The 21,012-nt window shown below is 40.7% G+C and overlaps 1 protein-coding gene across 3 annotated transcripts in view; it reads left to right on the forward strand.

Moving 5' to 3' along the window:
• The window catches only part of pimr50 (Pim proto-oncogene, serine/threonine kinase, related 50), a 38,671-nt gene extending 17,659 nt beyond the window's left edge, over nt 1-21,012 (forward strand). Inside the window, exons 7-8 of one of the 3 annotated variants that reach the window (XR_012383894.1) lie at nt 6,644-6,786; nt 20,617-21,012. Coding sequence is in view for 1 of the 3 variants with exons in the window: in XM_017357323.4 (XP_017212812.1) it covers nt 6,644-6,696 (53 nt within the window). In the remaining 2 variants the exon portion in view is untranslated. Of the gene's footprint in view, nt 1-6,643; nt 6,997-20,616 lie in introns of those variants that run through there. The other 2 variants (XR_012383895.1, XM_017357323.4) reach the window with 2 other exon arrangements.

Here is a 21,012-nt window from a genome sequence, read left to right on the forward strand (position 1 = left end):
TACATGTGATGCTCTATTTTGGGTAAAATTTGGCCACGCTAAACCCTCACCTATTAGCCACAAGGTTTTTTATTAACCATTCTATTACACACCCTGTGTGTTATAACCAGACCATGGGCTCTCATTTCATGGGAAGCACTGTTAACTGTCAACAAATTGCCTCCTCGGGAGAGGGGGCCCCAGTCGACATCTCAGGACCCTCAAATGGCACTTATGTGGTCCAGGGTGGGTGGTGGTTGTGTGGGAAAAACGCCTACATGTCACTACCGGCCAACTGGACGGGGCAGTGTGCTCCTGTGCATGTGACTGGTCACACTTTTATTGTGACAGCCCAGGTCCTGTCAGTACAGCAAAGAGTTAAACGCAGTGTCCCTGAAATTAAGCCCCATGACTCTGTATGGGGTACTGATGTGCCCGAGGATTTCAAGGTATGGACCACTGGTAACAAAGTGGTATTGGCTCTATTTCCGCAAATAGGTGTGGGAAAAGCTCTACTAAGAATCGAGACCCTGGACTATCGCATGGGCCTATTTCTGAATGCCTCAAAAAAAAAAAAAAAAAAAAAAAAATTTAATGAGGCCCAGAATAAGGAGCTGGGTAATCTACGTACCATGGTATTGCAAAATAGAATGGCTCTAGATCTCTTAACAGCATCCCAGGGGGGGGTATGTAAATGAGTACTGCTATGTCTACTCTCCAAGGGTTAAAAATTGCCATGACTTCAGATTATGTTCCCGACACAACTTGGGGTTGGATGATGGGTCTGTTCGGCTGGGTGACTCCTTTCCTTACTATGATAATTCCTGTATGTATTATTTTCCTTCTTATTTGTTGTTGTGGTCCTTTTCTCTTGCAATGTTTAATCAATCGAATCTATGCCACAATGGACAGTATGATGGGTCAACGGTATGATAAGATTCCTCTGCGTTAGGCCTTTGGCCTAAAAGAGGGGACTGAGAGAACATTTTGTCCTCTTTCAAGTGTGCTTGCATGAGAAGCAGAAGCTCCTGTGGTTTTGTGTGTGTATGTGTGTGCGTCGGAGGTCTAAGGTCAACGTCTGGTTTCAGTCTTGCAGGCTGCTCCCCCAGTGGAAAGTCCCGCGCTATACATTTCCTCTTTATGTTGCTTGTATAGTATGCCCATATTAAGAAGTGTCTTCCTTCCGTTGTGTAACTTTTAGAGGTCAGCCCACTATGTATATCTATCCCTGCTCATCCTGTGTGTGTTAGATTGCAGAATAAACCATTCTAACTACAGTTTGGTCTCTTCTCCTGTCTCCAAGTCGACTTGCTGAACCACGCTGAATCTGGTGCCTAATTTAGGGGAATCTTACACCCACCTTCCTCAGTAGGAAGAAGAGTAGCTGCATTCAAACCAGTACATTGTTTAACAGTCTACCTTCATGGTTCTGTAGGAGCAATGACGTCATGAACCCACTCCTCTGATCTACCATCTGAACAAATGGTTTTGTTGGTACAGGTAAACCCAATGCAGGGGCTTCAGCCATTTGTAATTTCATGTTTACAAATGCCTGCTCTGCCTCTGTCGTCCACCCTAGTTTGTCAGTGGATTTCATCCCCTTCCCTAGTGTTAGGGCTCTCAGGGGTTGTTCCAAAATTGCATAATTTGGAATAAATGTGCGACAATATGAGCACATACCCAAAAAAGACAACATTTGGTTTTTTTTTTGTTTTTTTGTGGTTTTGGTACATTTTTTATACCACTCACCCTTTTTTCAGACAGAGATTTGCTGTGTGGTGTAATGACGTGCCCCAAAAAAGTTACCTTTTGTTTACCAAACTGCAATTTTGTCAAACTAACCTTGTGGCCCTCCTTAGCCAAATGCTTAAGGAGAGTCACAGTGTCTTTCACACACATCTCTTCATTCTAAGCACATATCAACAGGTCATCAACATACTGTAACAAAGCAGTTCCAGCTGTCAGGGTCAAAGGTTCCAAACCTCTTAACAACGCTTCATTTTATAAAGTGAAACAGACACCTGACACAGACATGTAAAGGTGTTGCCTTTGCCATTGAAATTAAATGCAAACCAAAACTGGCTGTCTTTGTCCACTGGCAGACTGAAAAATGCATTAGCCAGATCAACCACTGAATAGAATTGTGATTTTTCAGGAATTTGTGACAAAATCGTGTACGGATTTGGAACTAATGGAGCCCTTTGTTTGACAGCTGCATTTACTGCTTGTAAATCCTGTACGAAACGCCATTCTGTAGGCATCCCATTATCCCTTATCTTTTTTACAGAAAAAATAGGGGTGCGAACCTCAGAATTGTTGCATGGTACAATAACACCCTGTTTCAGTAAACCTCAAATACGGGGGTAATGCCCTCAATGGCTTCCCTTTTCAAAGGATATTGTTGTTGACAATGTCTGTGATCAGATTATGCAGTGATTGTCACTGGATCACAACCTTTGATTAAACCAACATCATACTTGCTTTTAGCCCATAATTCACTTGGTATTTCTGCTAAAGCTGGGTGTATGTCTGCAGCGTTAAAGTCAACCATGCAAGAGTTCTTTACGCAAAGTTTGTCAGTCACAGTCACAGTTCTTAAAACAGCTGTTTCAGTTTCACTGTCCACCCTAAAGGCCTGCGAGAGAGCGCTCAGTCTTCGGCTTCAACACACTGCTTCACAAACGGGCCTAAATCAGCCCAAGACTGATGTTTACCCTTGCAAACTGATATGTGAGGCACAGCCTGTGCTGACATGAGATAGAATGAAAGCTGCTTTTCTGACAGAGACACTGAAACTGCACACAGACTATCCTTCCAGTACATTTTCTCTAAAATCAAAGTTTCATTCACATTTGCCTCAAACCAAGCCTTTTCAAACTCTGCATCCCTATCAGTTACGACATGTGACGTACAATGCAGTTCACCAGGAGACATTATATCAATGTCAAAAGGTTTTACACGTTCTTTAGCCAATTTGGAAATTGAATTAGCCCACTCATTGTTTTCAACCAGCCATTCATAAGCCCACTTCGGTGCTTGTGATTCAATTTGTAAACAACAAAATTCCTCTCCTTCAATCACTCTCACACCAGTGGAATCTGCTGTTAAAAACAACTTTTGTTTACACAAAATGTCCCTTCCGAGGATAGGAACGGGGCATTTTGGTGAACAAACAAATTCATATGTTAAAATTTTACCCCCCTCTGTCTCACAGGTCAGCGGAGCTTTAAATCGCTCAACCACTGTATGACCAGATGCAGACAGAGACTCGTGAAATTTGTTTGTTAAAGGTATTTCACACTGCAGGTCACATAGTCGTATGCAAGATATGCTAGCTCCACTATCAGCTAGAAACTCAACCAATGTATTCTCAATCAACATAGAATATTTTGGCATATTAAAAAAAATGCTTGACTATTAAAACAATGCCATTTCATCAGAAAAATGATCAACATTACTGTGATCAAAATTACAGTGGGAAATGCAAGCTTTTCCTTCATTGCAGAGAGCCAGTATGTCAGTGTATGTGAATATGTGTGTATAAAAATGTGTCTGCATTTAACATGTTAGTAAAAAAATGTTCACTTCCCTTTACTGTAGCTGTTGGCTGTTTGCCCAGACCCCCCTCCTTTCTGCTTTTCCCTCTCCGCACATCAGCTCCTCGTTGTTGGTTTGCGCCTTTCAGGTCAATCCTTGACCAAAAGTCCATCTCGGTGGCAAGCGCAGACATTTGGTTCCGTTTCTCGTCACGTGCACCACAGGCTCTGCAGGTTTCATCGCCATACGTCACATTCCAGTTTCTCCATCTTCTGGTATCTTTCTCCCCCTTGATACCTTTGTCACCTTTGAACTTGTGGTATTTTTGGTTGTCAGGTCTTGGTTGGATCTTTGGTTGGCCACTTGTACCAGAGCCATGCACAGCTCCCTTTCTGCTTTCTTCTTGTCTTGCTCTTGCTTCACTGTCAGCTTGTCTTCCGCATGTTGAGCACACAGCAGAATGTTCGTTAAATGTCCATTTCTCCAGTTCAAACAGATGTCCTCCACTCGCTTGAGGTGGGAATTTCATTGGTGCGGTCGGAGGTCTTCTGGGATAGTAGCAGTTAAGGTTTGGGTCAGTTCTCAGGGCTCGCAGCTCAGCCACGGGATAGTGATGGTACGGCAGTACATGTATGGAAACAGATGTATAGAAAGGATTAGTAGTGCTAATTACTCTTTCATTCACACGTTCACATTTTTTCATTTGCTTTTTCCTTCACTTTATCTCCTTCATTCTTTTCCCTACATGCCAGCTGCCTCTGCAGCATTTTCCTCTTTGCCTCTTATCTGCCTCCCTGAGCCAACAATCAACAGTGTCTCCACACGACACACACATGCCTTTCGCAAAGTCAACCTGCTTTTCCTTTTGCCTTCTTATCTCCTTTTTTTTATTATGTTTAACCTAGTAACACTCAACATTCCTTTTCCCTTAGAAACTTGTGATACTTTATTGTTTTCCTATCTCTTGCATGCCTTTTTCTTTTTTTTTTCTTTTTCCGTATAAATTTCCCATATTCCAAAAAACCGGTGTATCATATTTTTTTATTCTGCTTTGAGACTTCCCCAAGCTGGCAACAATCTTTCCCCTGGACTTTTTCGGTACCTATTAATCTGTCGGACGTCTCCAACAGAATTCGATTTTTCACCTAAAATCGAAAAGTTAAGCTTTCCAGCTCTAATTTTGTGGCCCCCAATTTCAACCCCCTTTTAGAAGTAAATCGCTTGGCCCCTGATTTCGACCTTATTCCGGAAGTAAATCGCACAGCCCTTGCTTTCAACCTCTTTTTGGAAGTAAATCGCACAGCCCCCTGATTTCAACCCCCTTCCGGGAGTAAATCGCAGTTAGCTAGCCAAACGTGTTAAAAAGGTCTTGATCTTAGTCAGGCGCCAGATCTCACTTGTGTAAGGTCTTGATCTTAGCTAAATGCCAGATCTCACTTGTAAAAAGGTCTCGATCCTTGCCTGATGTCAGATCTCACTTGCATTAATCACGCTGCTATCCCACAGAGACAGATCTACCAGCATGGTGATGGCCCAAATTACAGTGAAAAACCCTTTTAATTGCCTAATCAAATGCCCAAAACTGTTCAATTTTCTTTTTCTGTTAATTTCTCTCTTACCAGAGAGTTAAGATGCCACTTGAGTTCTTTTTCCCAGATGTCAGTGGGTTTTCCTTCCGAGCCCTGCGGTCGGCCCCTCAACCCTCAATCGAGCGGGGCAGGGCTGTGACACGAAGTCCCAGGATGATCAGTCACCGTCCGCAGGGTCCGGAAAAGTTCCTCCAAGACATCCCACTTCTGACACCAAATTGTAGTGGCAATTTTCTTTAAAGAGGCGCTCTCTGTGGTCAAGAAACAAAGTCTTACTCGAAATGTCTTTTTAAAGTTTTATTCTTTGCAAAGAAGGTCACAGTCATACAGCAACAACAGTTTCTGCAGAGTGAGACACTGAAGTCAAGTGTGTTCACCCTTTTATCTGGTTTTTACTACTTACAAGGTCAAACCCTAATACTGCCCATTCTGACGACAGTTTCTACAGAATGAGACACTGAAGCAAAGTATGTTCACTGTTCTATCTAGTTTGTACTGCTTGCAAGGTCAAATCCTAATAAGACCCATTCTGTACGTGCATCAGGTGCTCCGCTGTTTCTGCTGTAAGTTTCCACTACACATGTTTATCTAAAATGAATTTCCATTACACTTATTAAAACTATTATGTTTAGAAATGTGTTAAAAACATCTCTCCGTTTAACAGAAATAGGGGAAAAAATAAACAAAGGAGCGAATAGTTCAGGGGGGCTAATAATTCTGACTTCAACTGTACTTTGCAATAATGCTAATTAAAAGAATAAGAGTTGGCTCTCTATAAAACAAACATGATAGTTTTTTATTTTATTTCACATTTTTGGATGTGACAGATGTGCAAAAAATAATTGCTTGAAAACATTGGCCGAGACATTTTTGAGTATTTTACAGCACTGTAAAACACAAGCCTACACACACACAAAAACCTACAAAGGGTTTCGCTATTTTGGAGAAAACTTTTCAGGGTTGACATTTGCATGAAATTGCTCAAAATTTGGTTGCTTGAGGTGATACTTTTCCTTTCATGTTTCTTGATTTGTATAGTTTTCTATGCTGTGATGAACGGCCTCTCACTGTTTGACGATCCAGGCTCAGATCATCAGTGTGTCTGAAATGAGAAAAACAGCCAAACACCAGTCTGAATAAAAGCACTTCTTATGCTTCATGTATCAAATTCAATTCAATTCAATTCAATTACTCAGTGGAGAGAATTCTTGAGTTCCTGTAGGAAAGAGATTTTGACTGTTGACGCTTGAAATACAGTCACATCTTTACTGTTTCTGTCTAAACTGGTTTTCTCATAACCGAGACTCATGAACTCAGGCTTAAAGTTACTGACCCTTTGGTTCTTGTTGTTATTTGTTATTTAGTGTGGTTTAGTTTATTAAAGACACCAGTTTAACTAGTCATAGCAAGTCTCAAACCACAAGTTTATTGCACAATACATATCACAGAATCTTGCACAATACGTATCACAGAATATCTGCAGACTCTTACTGGAGAAGCCCATCAGCTTGACCAAGTCTGTCTGTGTTGATCTGCAGGTTCTCCAGTTTTATGTCTCGATGAAACACCCCACAATGGCAGCACAGATTGAGGGACACTGTTTCCTGCATGATACACCTTGCTGAGTCTTCATTGATGGAGCCTCAGTAAGACACCTTAAAGTCAAATAAGTCTTGTCAAGGTGAGAGACGTTCCAGGATTATGATGTACAGGTCAGGCTGTAGTAGTATCTGGATCTCTGGACAGGATTAAGACAAACTGCTAATAGAACGGGACCAGGCTAGAAGAAAGATCAGCGTTGAACCGAGGTGCTTTCGCAATAAAACTTCAGTTTATTTGCCTGTTTAAAACACAATCAACAATCAAACATGTTACAATTATGTTCCCAATGTGTCAAGTGCAATTTATATATATTATAAATATATATTGATACTGTAGCGAAATTATAATTCCTCAAAGCCATCCTTGCCAAAAGTTTGCTCCATAGATGCAGCCATATGATCCCTCACCAAAAAATGCATCTAAAGAATTAACAACAGCAGTTGACATGAGATGTGTGTAATGGCAGTGTGTTTAATGTTGAGATTATGGCTGTAAATTTACCAAAACAGACTGTACTGTGGTGGACTAGGAGGACTTCAAGACTTCTAGTTTCCTAAAGACCATAATCATCTTTTATAGAGCATGGGTTTTCAAACTGTGGGTCGCGACCCAGTAGTGGGTCGCACAGTGAACAAAGGTGGGTCGCGCAACGTCACACAGCTGCAGCTATATTTACATTGCCGTGAATCAAAACCAGTACGATTTACGGCAATAACTCAAACACCTCTTACCCTAAAAATATCTAAAGTGTGCTTCCTACAAAAAGACAAAGCTGGTTGTTTCACAGCTGTCTTTTTTTCACTCAACATTACGAGCACTGCTCCGTTTGAAGCCTGGTTTAATTCGCCCTTAAGCCCTGGCAATCTGCGTTTAGCAGTAAGGGACTCTCAGTAAGGGACCGTCGCAAAAGTGCTTATTTTATTTTTCATTGTTTTTTTTTGGTTTTTTTTGCTCCGTCCTGCGTGTTTTATTTTAAACACAACAAATTTTCTCTTAAATGAGCACAAACAGTTACTTAAGTAGTCGAATGCTTCATTATAGATCTGTGCATTCTTACATTAACACCTCTGTTATCAAACAAAACACAATGAGAGATTCCTTTGCTGCTCTTCACTAAATAACTATAGTAACTTTAATCAAAATGCAAATACTATTAAAAGTGAAATACATTGTATAGCTTTATTTAATTTCTGTATAGGCCATTAATTTTAAAAGGCTAAACTTTTTATTTTATTGTAAATATTTTTTAATGTTTGCTCTGTATTCTATCATTTGAAGCTATTTGTTGTCCCATATTTTAAAATCCCAACATTGACAGATTGCTAATCAATAAATAGCTATAGTGCTATCTGTTAGTTTTAACGTCAGCTAATGTTATGGAAGGACAAAGATGTTATGGAAAATATAGTAATGTAACTACCGTCATCATTCCTTCCTCAAGCAAATGTGTAAATATTAGATCTATTCAGCAATGACGTTAATTGCATTGGCATATTTACCTGACGTTTTCCCAGCTTGTAGTAATCGATCAAAAAGCTATTCAGTTTCTTATGACAATATACACTAGTAGTTGAATTTACTGTGATGTGACGGGGCCTGCATAATCAAGGGGCTTGATCAAAGGTTGATCATATTCTCTTCTAAAAAAAAGAAGAGTATTTTTTTTTCAACTAAAAAATGATCACAGTTACAGCCAGCGTCCCACAAAAAGCACTTCGAGCCTCATTTTGTGCATTTTTAAATCGCAAAATCCAAAAAGCCACACACCATATATTTTTGACTGCTTTGAATGGATACCTTTTTTTTTTTTTTTTTTTTTACCCATTTTTCCATATTAAAATATTATGGTGGGTCTTGAGATTGAATTACTTGCCTTGGTGGGTCCTGGAATAAAAAAGTTCTAGAGCACATGAACTGTACTGGCGAGAATCAATGAAATGCATGTTTCAGTATGATGACTATTCACAATTATACATTGCACACTCTTATTATGTTGTTTGTTCAGTACTATAATATTTCTTTAAACCATGTCTCAAAACCATATCAGATTTTTATGGTAAATTATGGAATGAATAATTGATCAAATCTTTGTATTTTGTTTAAATACAGGGAGCACAAACCCCTGATGCTGAACACCCCTTTGCTTCCCAAATGGCTCCTGTTTCTGATGCTCAGACCACCCTGTTACAGCAGTTAATAAAGGAAGTTAAAAATCAGGGTAGATACATACAGCAGTCCATGCTTAAAACTAGTACCCTTCATCTTCAACCTCCACAACAGCTTGAATCTCCTCTAAGCCATGCACCTACTACCTCATCCAGGTTGCAGTCGTGGCAGCATACGCATCCTCCCGGTCATATTGAATTCTCTGCTGCACCCCATAACCCTCTCCCAGTGGTAACACAACAGGCCTGTCAGACTACAGGTACCCATAGTGCTCCTTCTTATCAAATACGACAGTATTCTTATCCACCACCTTCAAGCCGAGCCCTTACCCAATCTGTGTCACAGCCCTTGCAGCTCACACATCCTTTTAGCCCTGGTCAGTTTCCTGTTACATATCTAGGATCAGTCTTGTATAACTCGATGTACCCACCTCCTACACTGCCAAGTCAACCACTGCCTGATGTTACATTTTCCTCTCCTCAGCCAACAAGTAATGTGCAGCCTCACCATCTGGCATTTGCACCCCCTAAAAATCAGCTAGTTCCTCCAGCTGCACCCCTGTCAAACTAAAGGAGGGTAGAAGGTCATACTTTCCCTGATCTCACTAGAGAAGATGAAGGTCAGTATTTGATGTTAAAGATGGCCCTATCCAACTTGTTGGATCCAGGAGTCAGAGAAGTATAAATATCACATCTTATTGGATTATATGAAGATGGACCAGGCTAGAAGACTTGCATTGGCTTATGTTTATGCCCCAGATCCTTATACTCAAGTTATACGTGCCCTAGATCAGTGGTTCCCAACCTGGGGTCCGCGCCCCCCTAAGGGGGGCGCCAGAGTTCACAGGGGGGGCGCGGGAGAGGATAAGTATTGAGGTAGAAAAAGGCATAAAAATGCTCCACTATTATAAAGGGCTTTGCAATTAATCGAATATCCGATTTAGATTTCGGTTTTAAACGATTATAAAAAAGCATTAATCGAGATAAATGATTATTGCATCATATTTTGCCACGTTCCAGTTGTACAAGCTCTTAAAAATGGCTCTTAAAAGCGCGAAAAAGCTTATGTGTGTGTGCAGCACGATCACGCAGTCAGAAGCATGCGGCGGGTCAGCATTCACTCTCATTCACACACTGAGACGAGCAGAGGAGCGCAGACATCTAAAGTCATCTTAACGTGAGCGCTTTAATGGTCAAATAGGTGTCAAAACGCGGTGTTTAGTGATTATGTACATTAACCCTCATTTGTGTTATAAACAAACGAGTTGAGGATCAAAAGACGTGAAAGAGAAACCATTAAAGAGACAGTGCGCTATAATCCTTCTGCCGCCTGTTTTTATCATTATTAAACAAACACGACGAGAAAACCCTCGCTGCTCTTGACTGAAGGACTGCTGTAGCTAAAGTGTTTTTCTTACAGTGAAGATGCTTAAAGCACAGTTTGTTTTATATTTTTATTCTATTGTATTTATTTCTCTTTCCTTTGCAGGGTGGAAAATAACTGTATACAGTTGAAGTCAGAATTATTAGCCCTCTTGAATATTAGCAAACCTTTTCCTGCCCAATTTCTGTTTCATGGAAAGAATATTTTATTAACTTATTTCTGAACATAATAGTTTTGATATCTCATTTCTAATTACTGATTTCTTTTTGTCTTTGCTATAATGACAGCACACATAGTATTTTACTAGATATTTTTCAAAATACAAGCATTCAGATTAAAGTGCAGTTCAAAGGCTTAATTAGAGTAATAAGGCAAGTCATTATAACGGTAGTTTATTCTGCAGACAATCAAAAATATATATTGCTTAAGGGGGCTAATAATATTGACCTTAAATTGGTTTCAAAATATTTAAACCTTTCTTTATTCTAGCTAAAATAAAACAAATAGAAGAAAAAATATTATAGGAAATACTGTTAAAATTCCTTGCTCTGTTAAACATAATTTGGGAAATATTTATTACAAAAAAAAAAATCTCAGGAGCGCTAATAATTTTGACTTTAACTGGCAATGTTTTTGAATAATCGTGATTACAATTATGACCAAAATAATCGTGATTATGATTTTTCTCAAAATCGAGCAGCCCTACTATTATATATGTATTTTTAGGTACCAAAAAAATAAATAAAAATCTAAACGCATGCTTAAAATTCCAACATAATAGTAAAAATTATTAAAATAAATAACTTTAAATAATTATTTAAATTTTGCTCACTCGCGCAATCTGCTTGTAAACGTGTCGTAAAGGCAAAATCAAAACTAAAATGGCAGACAAACGTAAATGCAGTGATTCTTCAGAGGCGAAGAAAAAGATTAGACAGTATGACAAAGCCTACCTAAATTTTGGTTTTGTTGAAGGGCAAGACAAGTTAAAACTGATTAATTAATATTTTCTATACATATTACTATATATTAATATTACACAAACACACACACACACACACACACACACATATATACATATATATATATATATATATATATATATATATATATATATATATATATATATATATATATATATATATATATTTACACACACACACACACACACACACACACAGTACATATGTATGTGCGTGCGTGTGTATTTATATGGTGGGGGGGCTCCAATGTTTGTATATGTTCATGGGGGGGGCCCCAAAGAAAAAGGTTGGGAACCACTGCCCTAGATGAGCGTTATGGTCAAACTAGACAACTTGTTATGAAGGAGCTCAGAGCTATAATGAAGATGCCTGCTATTCGCATAGGAGATGCTAGCATAGGAGACCAATTTTCACTTCGAGTTCAGGCACTTCTGGGCCTCCTTCAGTACATGGGTTCAGTACATTAGAGTCAGTCAGTCTCCTCCTAACACTTCATTTGAACGCTGTTCAGTGTGTGCCTATTGTAATTCTGCTGAGCATCATGTTAGCAAATGTGATGATTTCCTTTACCTTACCAAAGACCAGAGAATTAACTGGAATAAGGAACAGTGACGTTGTTGGCGATGTGCACGAAAGCACTATGCAACCCAATGTGGCCTGAAGGGACGCTGCAGCCAGTGTATTGGGAAACACTAAGAGATCCTATGCACCATTAACCAGAGGCAAGTGCAGAATTTTTCTCTTGATCATCCTAGTGATTGCAATAAAGTCCTAATGAAGGTAGTTGAAGTGACCCTGCAAAATGGAAACAAGTCCTTAGACACTTATGCCTTATTGGATGATGGGTCTGAAAGAACAATCCTTTTGCACCCTGCTGCCCAAGCACTTCAGTTAAAAGGAAAACCTGATAGCCTGAAGCTGAGAACTGTGAGACAAGATGTTCAGACTCTTAATGGAGCTGAGGTATCCTTCACTCTCATTCCTAAAGCGCATCCAGATAAGTCCTATGTCATTAGTCAAGTTTTTACTGCCAACCAGTTATCTTTTTCTGATCATTCTCATCCTGTAAAAGCTCTCCAGCGATGCTACCCTCACCTTTGTCAGCTTCCTCTCAAACAGCTTAATAAAGTCAGACCCCCTTTTCCTCTTAGGAGCTGATCAAACACGCCTGATTACCCCTATGCAACCATTGAAATTAGGACCTCCTGGAGCCCCTGTAGCGATCAAGACCCGGCTTGGCTAGACACTGCAGGGTCCTAGGGCTTTCACTATATCTCTCTTAAATGCCCACCTGATGACATCTACCACAATGTACAAAAGCTGTGGCAGCTGGATGCACTACCTCAAAAAAGCACTAAACTGCTGACTCGGTCTAAGCAGGATTTAATGGCAATGCAATAACTTGACACCCAAACTATCCGCACAACTGTTGATGGTATACTACGATATGCAGCACCTCTTCTACGTGTAGAACCCTGGCCCCCTTTAAAGGCCCCCAAGGAGGCAGTTATGGTCCGTCTTCGTAGCTGTGAAAGTCGGTGAAATCAGTGTCTGAATTCACAGTTACTTCCTGGCCCCATCCTTAAGCCTTCCCTCCTTGGAGTTCTACCTCATTTCAGGCAGTATGAAACGGCAAGAAGTGGAGACATCAAATCAATGTTCTACCAGGTACCTCTTCTGCGATTCCTCTGGCGTGACCTGGACTGTAAAGCACCTCCAACTGTATATGAATGGCAAGTTCTGCCCTTGGACACGACCTCAAGGCCTTGCTGTGCTATTTCCATCCTCCAAAAGATCATCGAAGATGCACAGGCAGCTGAGTGCATTAGCCATTCCATACACAATTGCTTTTATGTGGATAACTGCCTGCAAAGTCTACCCACCCCAGAGGAAGCCAAAGATCTCCTTCAGAACCTAATCACTATCCTCTCCTCTGGTGGCTTTGAAATCAGAAAATAGGCCAGTAATGATCCTAAAGTCATCAGTGACCTACCTCCTGAAGCCAGGTCAGAACAAACGGAGCTCTGGTTATCACACCATCCATCTCTTGATCCCCCAGAATCCACATAAGGCCTACTCTGGAACTGCCACAAAGACATCCTAAGATAAAGGCACAGACCCATTGAACATACTACCCCAACCATGCATCACCTTTACTGAGTTCTTGCTAGCCAATATGATCCTCTTGGCTATATCCTTCCTTTTACAACAAGAGCCAAAATTATTGTACAGCAATAATGGAGAAAGACACGAGATTGGGATGATCCAAATCTTCCTCATAATCTCCTGGAAGCTTGGCTTTCAAGTGAAGGTGAATTACCTGCCCTTTCCACCATCACTTTACCTCGCTGCTTCACACGGTCTGTAGACCCCACGTCAGCCATCCACGATCTTCACATCTTCTGTGATACATCAGAACAGTCCTACGGTGCAGTTGCTTACATGCATACAGAAGATGATGAGCAGGTAAATGTGTCTTTCCTCGTTGCAAGGTCCCGCATTGCCCCCAAGAAACGGCTATCCATTCCAAGTCTTTAATTATGTGCTGCTCTGATAGGAGCTCAGCTAGCTAATCTCCTACAAACAGAACTCACGCTCCATATCAGGAAGACTACTTTGTGGACTGACTCTATGACCGTTCTCTGTTGGCTGCTCTCTGATTCTTGCCACTAAAAGATCTTTGTTAGAACCAGGGTAGCTGAGATTCAGGAACTCACTAAGGGCCAGAAGTGGCATTATGTGAATTCACTTAGTAACCCAACGGATGACCTAACTAAAGGAAAGCTACTGACTGATCTTGGCAGGCCCTGTAGGTGGAATCAAGGACCTGCCATTCTGTCTCAACCATTTGAACTATGGCCCATTAACCCCAATGTAGATCAGCCTGATGACCCTGTAGAGCTGCACAAGGCCAGTTTCTATGGTGCAGTATCTCTCAGTCCATACCCCTTTGTCCCTGACCGCAAGTCAATTTGCCACTTTTCAAGACCTCCTTGACTGCACAGCTACCTCCCTTCAGGGGGCAGCAAATCCTCCATCAGCAGAAAACTACCATGATGCAGAGACTGCCATCCTAAGACGAGCCCAGATAGAATCATTTAAGGACGATTTGGCCTGCCTTCAAAACCAAAAGCCCCTTTTGTCTTCAAGCAGTTTACTCTCCCTTGCCTCTGAATTAGGTAATACATTAGGACTCATTGAAGAAGGCGAAAGGCTTCGTCAGAGTAGTGATCTACTTCCTGATGCCATTCACCCAATTGTCCTGGATCCAGCACATCCTATAACAAAACTCATAATAAAGGATTATGATGACCACTTACACCATCCTGGGGCAGAAAGACTTTTTGCTGAGTTAAGGAGAAGGTTCTGGATCTTGAGGGGTCGTGAGATGGTCCGTAAACATCAACATAAGTGCCCTAAATGCCAGCAGTTTCGTGCTCATCCTATTATTCCCAGAATGGCTGATCTCCCACCAGCCCGCCTACACCTTTGCAAACCTCCATTCTACTCAACTGGGGTAGATTGCTTTGGGCCCTAAACGGGAAAAATTGGCAGACGAGCTGAGAAAAGATGGGGAACAATTTTCAAATGTCTGACTACTAGATGTATACACCTTGATCTACTTTGTCACATGAGCATGGGTTCCTTCCTGATGGCACTCAGGCGTTTCGTTGTACGTAGAGGGAAACCAGCCGAGCTGCTTTCAGACAGAGGAATCAACTTTATTGGAGGTAATAAAGAGTTATTGGAAGCCTATCATTTCCTAACCAATGACCTTCAGGAAACCCTGGCCAAACAGAGAATTACTTTCAAATTTAATCTTCCACATGTATCCCACATTGGAACTTGGGAACGTAAAATATGCTCAATAAAAAATTGCCTTGGAAACCACCCTAGGTGCTCAAATGGTCAGTGAAGAAGTACTACGCACAGTCATGATTGAAATCGAGGGAATTCTAAACCAAGCCCTTGGGATATGTGTCATCTGACGTTGCTGATCCTAATCCTGACCCTGTGACCCCTAATTTGCTTCTCATGGGGCAGCACGATGCTTCCCTTCCTCTCGTAACATACTCAGACTCTGAACTGTGCAGTCGCCATCAATGGCGTCATAGTCAAATCATTTTTGAGCTTTTTTCCTCAGAAATTACCTCCCCTCGCTTCAGTCCAGACAGAAGTGGCGCACTGACAAGCCTAACTTACAACCTAACACTGTTGTTCTTATTCTTGATTCCCAACTTCCCTGATCTCAGTGGCCAGTAGGAAAGGTAATCTCCCTCCATCCCAGCAAGGATGGCCATTATAGGATTGCTGATGTCCAGGTTAAGGACTGGATCTACACAAGGCCCACTGGTTCCTCACCCGGCCTTACCTGATCTCCCTTAAACTGTCAAATTTGGGGGCCGCTGTTGAGAAGTTTTGTTCCAAAATTGCAAACTCATATTGTCACACCCCTGTTTAGATTATGGTTCACTCCAATCTCCTCTCATTCAATCTCTGGCCAATCAGGACTGCCTCAAGGGCTTTATTAACTGCACCTGTACCCACAGTTTGATATTTTCTGGCAGAACATGGCTGAACTGTGCAGAGGACTGAATTTGATTTCCTTTTGTTTTCCTGTGTGTGCGTATTTGACCATGTAAGTGGCTTTTGTGTGATTTAAACTTACTTAAGTGCTCATATGTTCCATGTTTACCATATTTTCTGTTTAGTTTTGTAATTTTTTGTTGGTAGACTGAAGCGTTGTATTTGTTACTTCCTTACTGATTACTGACACATTGTATTTGTTATTTTCTTGTAAAAAGCCACACTCACCGACACCGACACACACACACACACACACACCGACACACACACACACACACACACACACACACACACACACACACACACACACACACACACACACACACACACACACACACACACACACACGCACACACACGCCTTTCCTCCTGAGCACAAAATCCTTGTTGATGCTAATAAACACAACTAACTGGAGTAACTAGACTGGACCCCTGTTCTTACCGACAGCACCACTGGCTTCAAGCTAGCTACCTAAACATTTCCCTCCTTTTCAACAAGAAAGAAATATTGTCTTGTTTTCACAAAAAATGTCAACATTAAGGCAGTTTTTAAATAAAACAAAATATGAAAGTGAAAAAGAAAAATAAGCTTGTTTTTATATTATTTGTTTGTTTTAGGGAGAAAATCACTTAATCTTAACTTTTTTTGTAGACTGTCATTGTTATGTATGTGATATTGCCATTGTCCCCAGTGCCATTAGGTGGCACCCACATGTTACTGCTTATGTTTGTGTGCTCTTGTAAATAAAATAGTGAAGAAGTTAAGTACTCCTGTTGTAGCTGTGTTATTTAGCCTAGTGCATTCAAGAGTGTATTTTAAATGTTATGATAGTGAGAACATAACATATTTGGCGACAGTGAATCGTGAGTAGATAGGCGCACCTGAAATTTATTTTCTCTGCGTAGCAAAAGTGAGCTAGATTAGCTAGAATGGCTGCTACTATAGGCCATATGGAAGCTTTTGAGTATAGCGTGGAACCATGGACCACCTATATTGAGCGATTTGAGCACTTTGTAGAAGCAAACAGCATTAATGCTGACAAAAAAGTGCCTGTGCTGCTCAGCGTGATCTGAGGGAAAACATACGAATTGCTCCGAAGTCTGATCGCGCCGGACAAGCCGGGAGAGAAAAGTTTTAAAGAGATCACAGACACGCTACAGCAGCATTTTTCTCCGAAGCCCCTGATCATCGCGGAGCGCTTTCGATTTCACCGGCGGAATCAGGAGGAGAGCGAGACGGTGACACAGTATGTTGCAGTGCTGAGAGGATTGTCTGAGCACTGTGAATTCTGGGGTCATCTGGATGATGCACTCCGTGACAGATTCGTGTGTGGTTTGAAGAGTGAAGCCACGCAAAAGCGCTTGTTGACTGAAACTACACTGACGTTTCATAGAGCGGTAGAACTGGCGGTGTCCATGGAAACAGCGTCACGCGAAGCGCATCAACTCAGTGGATCACTGACGGTAAACGCACTGTCTTTTACAAAGATTAAGACTGTAAACAAATGTAAACGATGTGGAAAGAATAACCATAGTGATGAAGATTGTTGGTTTAAGGACAAAACTTGTAACATGTGTGGAAAAAAAGGCCATACCAGTCACATTTGTAGAAAGAGTAGCGATGACAGAAAAACAAAGAATGGAAACAGAGTAAAAGCTGCACGGTCAACAAAAGAAGCTAAGCATAAAGGCTATAGTAAAAAAGGAAATGTACACCATCTTGATGCTGATGCAGTATCCAGCGGTGATGAAACAGACAATGATTTAGCTCTGTATAAACTGTCGCAGCCAGGAGAAAATTCCAGTATCATGGTGAAACCAGAAGTTGAAGGACTGCCACTTGAAATGGAACTGGACACAGGCGCAGCAGTCTCTTTAATTTCAACAGAGACTTATAATAAAATACTGAAACATCTGCCCTTATGCTCAACTGACATTGTTCTTCAAACATACACAGGACAAGCATTACGCCCTAAAGGTGTAATTGACGTTCATGTAAAAATGGGGAAACAGGCAGCTGTTCTTCCATTGTATGTGGTGCAGGGAGATTATCCACCACTTTATGGCAGAGAATGGCTGCGTCGGATTAAACTTAACTGGAAAGAAATAAGAACAGTCAAACTGAAGACACTAGATGGTGTTCTGCAAAAACATACCGCTGTTTTCTCTAAACAATTAGGGGAAATGAAGAAAATAAAAGCTAAAATATCGCTGAAACCTGAACATAAACCAAAGTTTTGTCAGCCCAGAGTAGTCCAATATGCCCTGCGTCCAAAAGTTGAAGAGGAGTTGAACCGTCTCACTGAAATGGGAGTTTTGACACCGGTGCAGTATAGTGAATGGGCTACTCCAATAGTTCCAGTGGTGAAGAAAAATGGAGCAGTGCGCATCTGTGGGGACTTTAAAGTGACAATGAACCCTGTACTTCACACTGAACACTATCCGTTACTACGCATCGAGGACCTTTTTGCTTCATTAGCAGGAGGAAAATGTTTCAGTAAACTAGACTTGTCCCATGCTTACCTCCAAATGAAGGTGGAGGAGGAGTCCTCAAAGTTCCTCACAATTTCCACACAGAAAGGGCTATTCCAATATTCTCGTCTTCCTTTTGGGATTGCCTCCGCGCCAGCAATATTCCAAAGAGCTATGGATCAAGTATTATTAGGCCTTCCTAATGTCCATTGTTATCTGGATGACATTCTTGTTACTGGGCGAACTGAAGCTGAACACTTGGAAAACTTGGATGGAGTTCTTAGACGCCTGGAGGAGTTTGGCTTGCATGTGGAAAAAGGAAAATGTGACTTTTTTAAGGACTCACTGGAATATTTGGGTCACATAATTGACCCTGAAGGTTTGCACAAGTCGCCTGAAAAAGTGAGCGCAATTGTCAGTGCCCCACCCCCATCAAACGTCACACAGCTGAGGTCATTCCTTGGTTTGTTAAATTATTATGGGAGGTTTATACCCAATTTGGCGACTATAGCGAATCCTTTGATTTCTCTGCTGTGCAAGGGAAAGCGCTGGCTGTGGTCGGCAGAGAGCAATGCTGCATTCAAAATGGCAAAGGAACAATTAGTATCACAAAATGTCTTGACACACTACGACCCACAGAACCCAATTCGACTTGCGTGTGATGCATCACCATATGGCATTGGTGCTGTCATCTCACACATGTTACCCAGAGGTGAGGAAAAGCCTATAGCTTTTGCATCGCGCACGCTTACCAAGGCAGAACAGAATTACGCTCAGATTGAGTGCGAGGCTCTGGCAATTGTGTTTGGAGTTCGGAAATTCCATCAGTATCTCTACGGACGAAAATTCATACTCTTCACAGATCACCACCCCCTTACTACAGTCTTAGGGCCACAAAATGGAATTCCATCAATGGCGGCGGCACGTATGCAAAGGTGGGCATTGCTTTTGTCTGCACACAACTACACAATGGGCTATATGCACGCATTACTTCCGCGCTTTGTCTAAGGCCGCGGTCCAGCTTCCGGTCTAGGTGATTTTAAGCGGAGGTGAACAGTATTATGGCAGAGTTGTCAATATTTACTCGCTGTTTGCGAGTAAATTATGGTCAACGATGTGCAAATGATTGTCCGGATGTGCTCTAAAACACTGCAGAGCAAAGCTTGAGAAGGGTTTCAAGTTGTATGCATCTTCCTACCTGTGCAAATATGAAGGTAAGTTCAGCTAGCCTGAAGGCTAACTTTAGCGTTAATACTCTTACGATCCGTCCATCTGCAGCTTTATCACGTAAGTAAAAATAATCATATGTGTACATAATTCTGTCTCAAAGTGTCAGGTAAAAACAGGGCAGGAATAAGATCTCAGTGAGAGCTCATTACTACCGATAGATCTATGAAGAAATCGGAGTCTCCTCACCAGCTGAGAGTAGGACAGCATACATGTGAAATTCTGTCCCATTCATACTTTTACTGTTCTAAAGTGACCACCACTGTTCAGTTCGGATAATTACAGAAACACAGATGCTGTCTTAGCTTGTAAGCATGATTATTGAGCAAGATATATTAGGAATAAAATAATACAATGCCGTTCCATCCACAACAGACAAATAGCACTGTGTCAATGCTGAGATTTATTGCTGAAACAGTGGAGATGACAGATGCAGTGTAACAGTGTAGATAGCATGCTTTCTATTTAGTCGATAACATTGTAATTAAATGGGAGGGTGACCCAAAACAATAAGGTGTCATTAGTTAATTTCACATCAACAATTTGTCTATTTCAATATTTATTAGTTTTTTACATTAATGAACAAATGCTTATTCACTGTGCTTGTTAACTCACGATGTAATAGCTAATGTTAACAAGCATGACTTTGGATTTTTATTCATTAGTAAATTAGTTTAACAATGTTAAATATTAAATAGTTATTTTAATAGTGAGCAAATACATTAATTAATGAAACCTTATTTTAAAGTGTGACTAAAGGGAGCTACTTTTAAATTATTTAAATTAATGATTTACTGTGTAGTTTAATCTGATGATATTGCTGCAGATGCCTTTAAAAAGAAGATATTTTGAAGAAAGCTGAAAACCTGTAACCATTGACTTCCATAGTATGAAAAAGAACTACTATGAATATCAGTGGTTGCAAGTTTCCAGCTTTCTTTAAAGTATTTTTGTTTGTGTTAAACATCAGAAAGAAACTCAAACAGGTTTGGAACAAGTGAAGGATGAGGAAATAGAATTTTCAGTTTTGAGTGAACTGCCTTTAATGACTCTCTTTAAAAACCTATTAATATTCTTGTTTCTGTTTTCTAGGTAACATTATGAGATTCAGAGCTAGAAAATTTTATGTGTTACTTCATCCTGGAGTGGACATCCGTCAGAAGATCCATGCCATCGTCTGCTAGTTAATAGCTCCTGCTCTTGTGTGGCTGAGTGTGGGATATGCAAACATTTGGTTGCTTTGCTTTTCCAGACAGCCCATTACTCTGAAATGTGTAATGTGAGTTGTCACATGAACAATTGTTTGGAATGGATCAATTATGTGTTAAGTTCCATGAAACAGATGGGTGATTTATTTATTCATTTAATACGTATAAGCCCAAATACCTCTCTATGCACAAGTTACAGAAGAAGCACCTGATTCAAGAAAACAACTGATTCAATGTCATTTTTTCTGTTCATCTGAATAAAATATTTTTTTCAAAATGT

Source organism: Danio rerio, chromosome 2 (genome assembly GCF_049306965.1).
Source record: "Danio rerio strain Tuebingen ecotype United States chromosome 2, GRCz12tu, whole genome shotgun sequence".
Classification (NCBI taxonomy): Eukaryota; Metazoa; Chordata; class Actinopteri; order Cypriniformes; family Danionidae; genus Danio; species Danio rerio.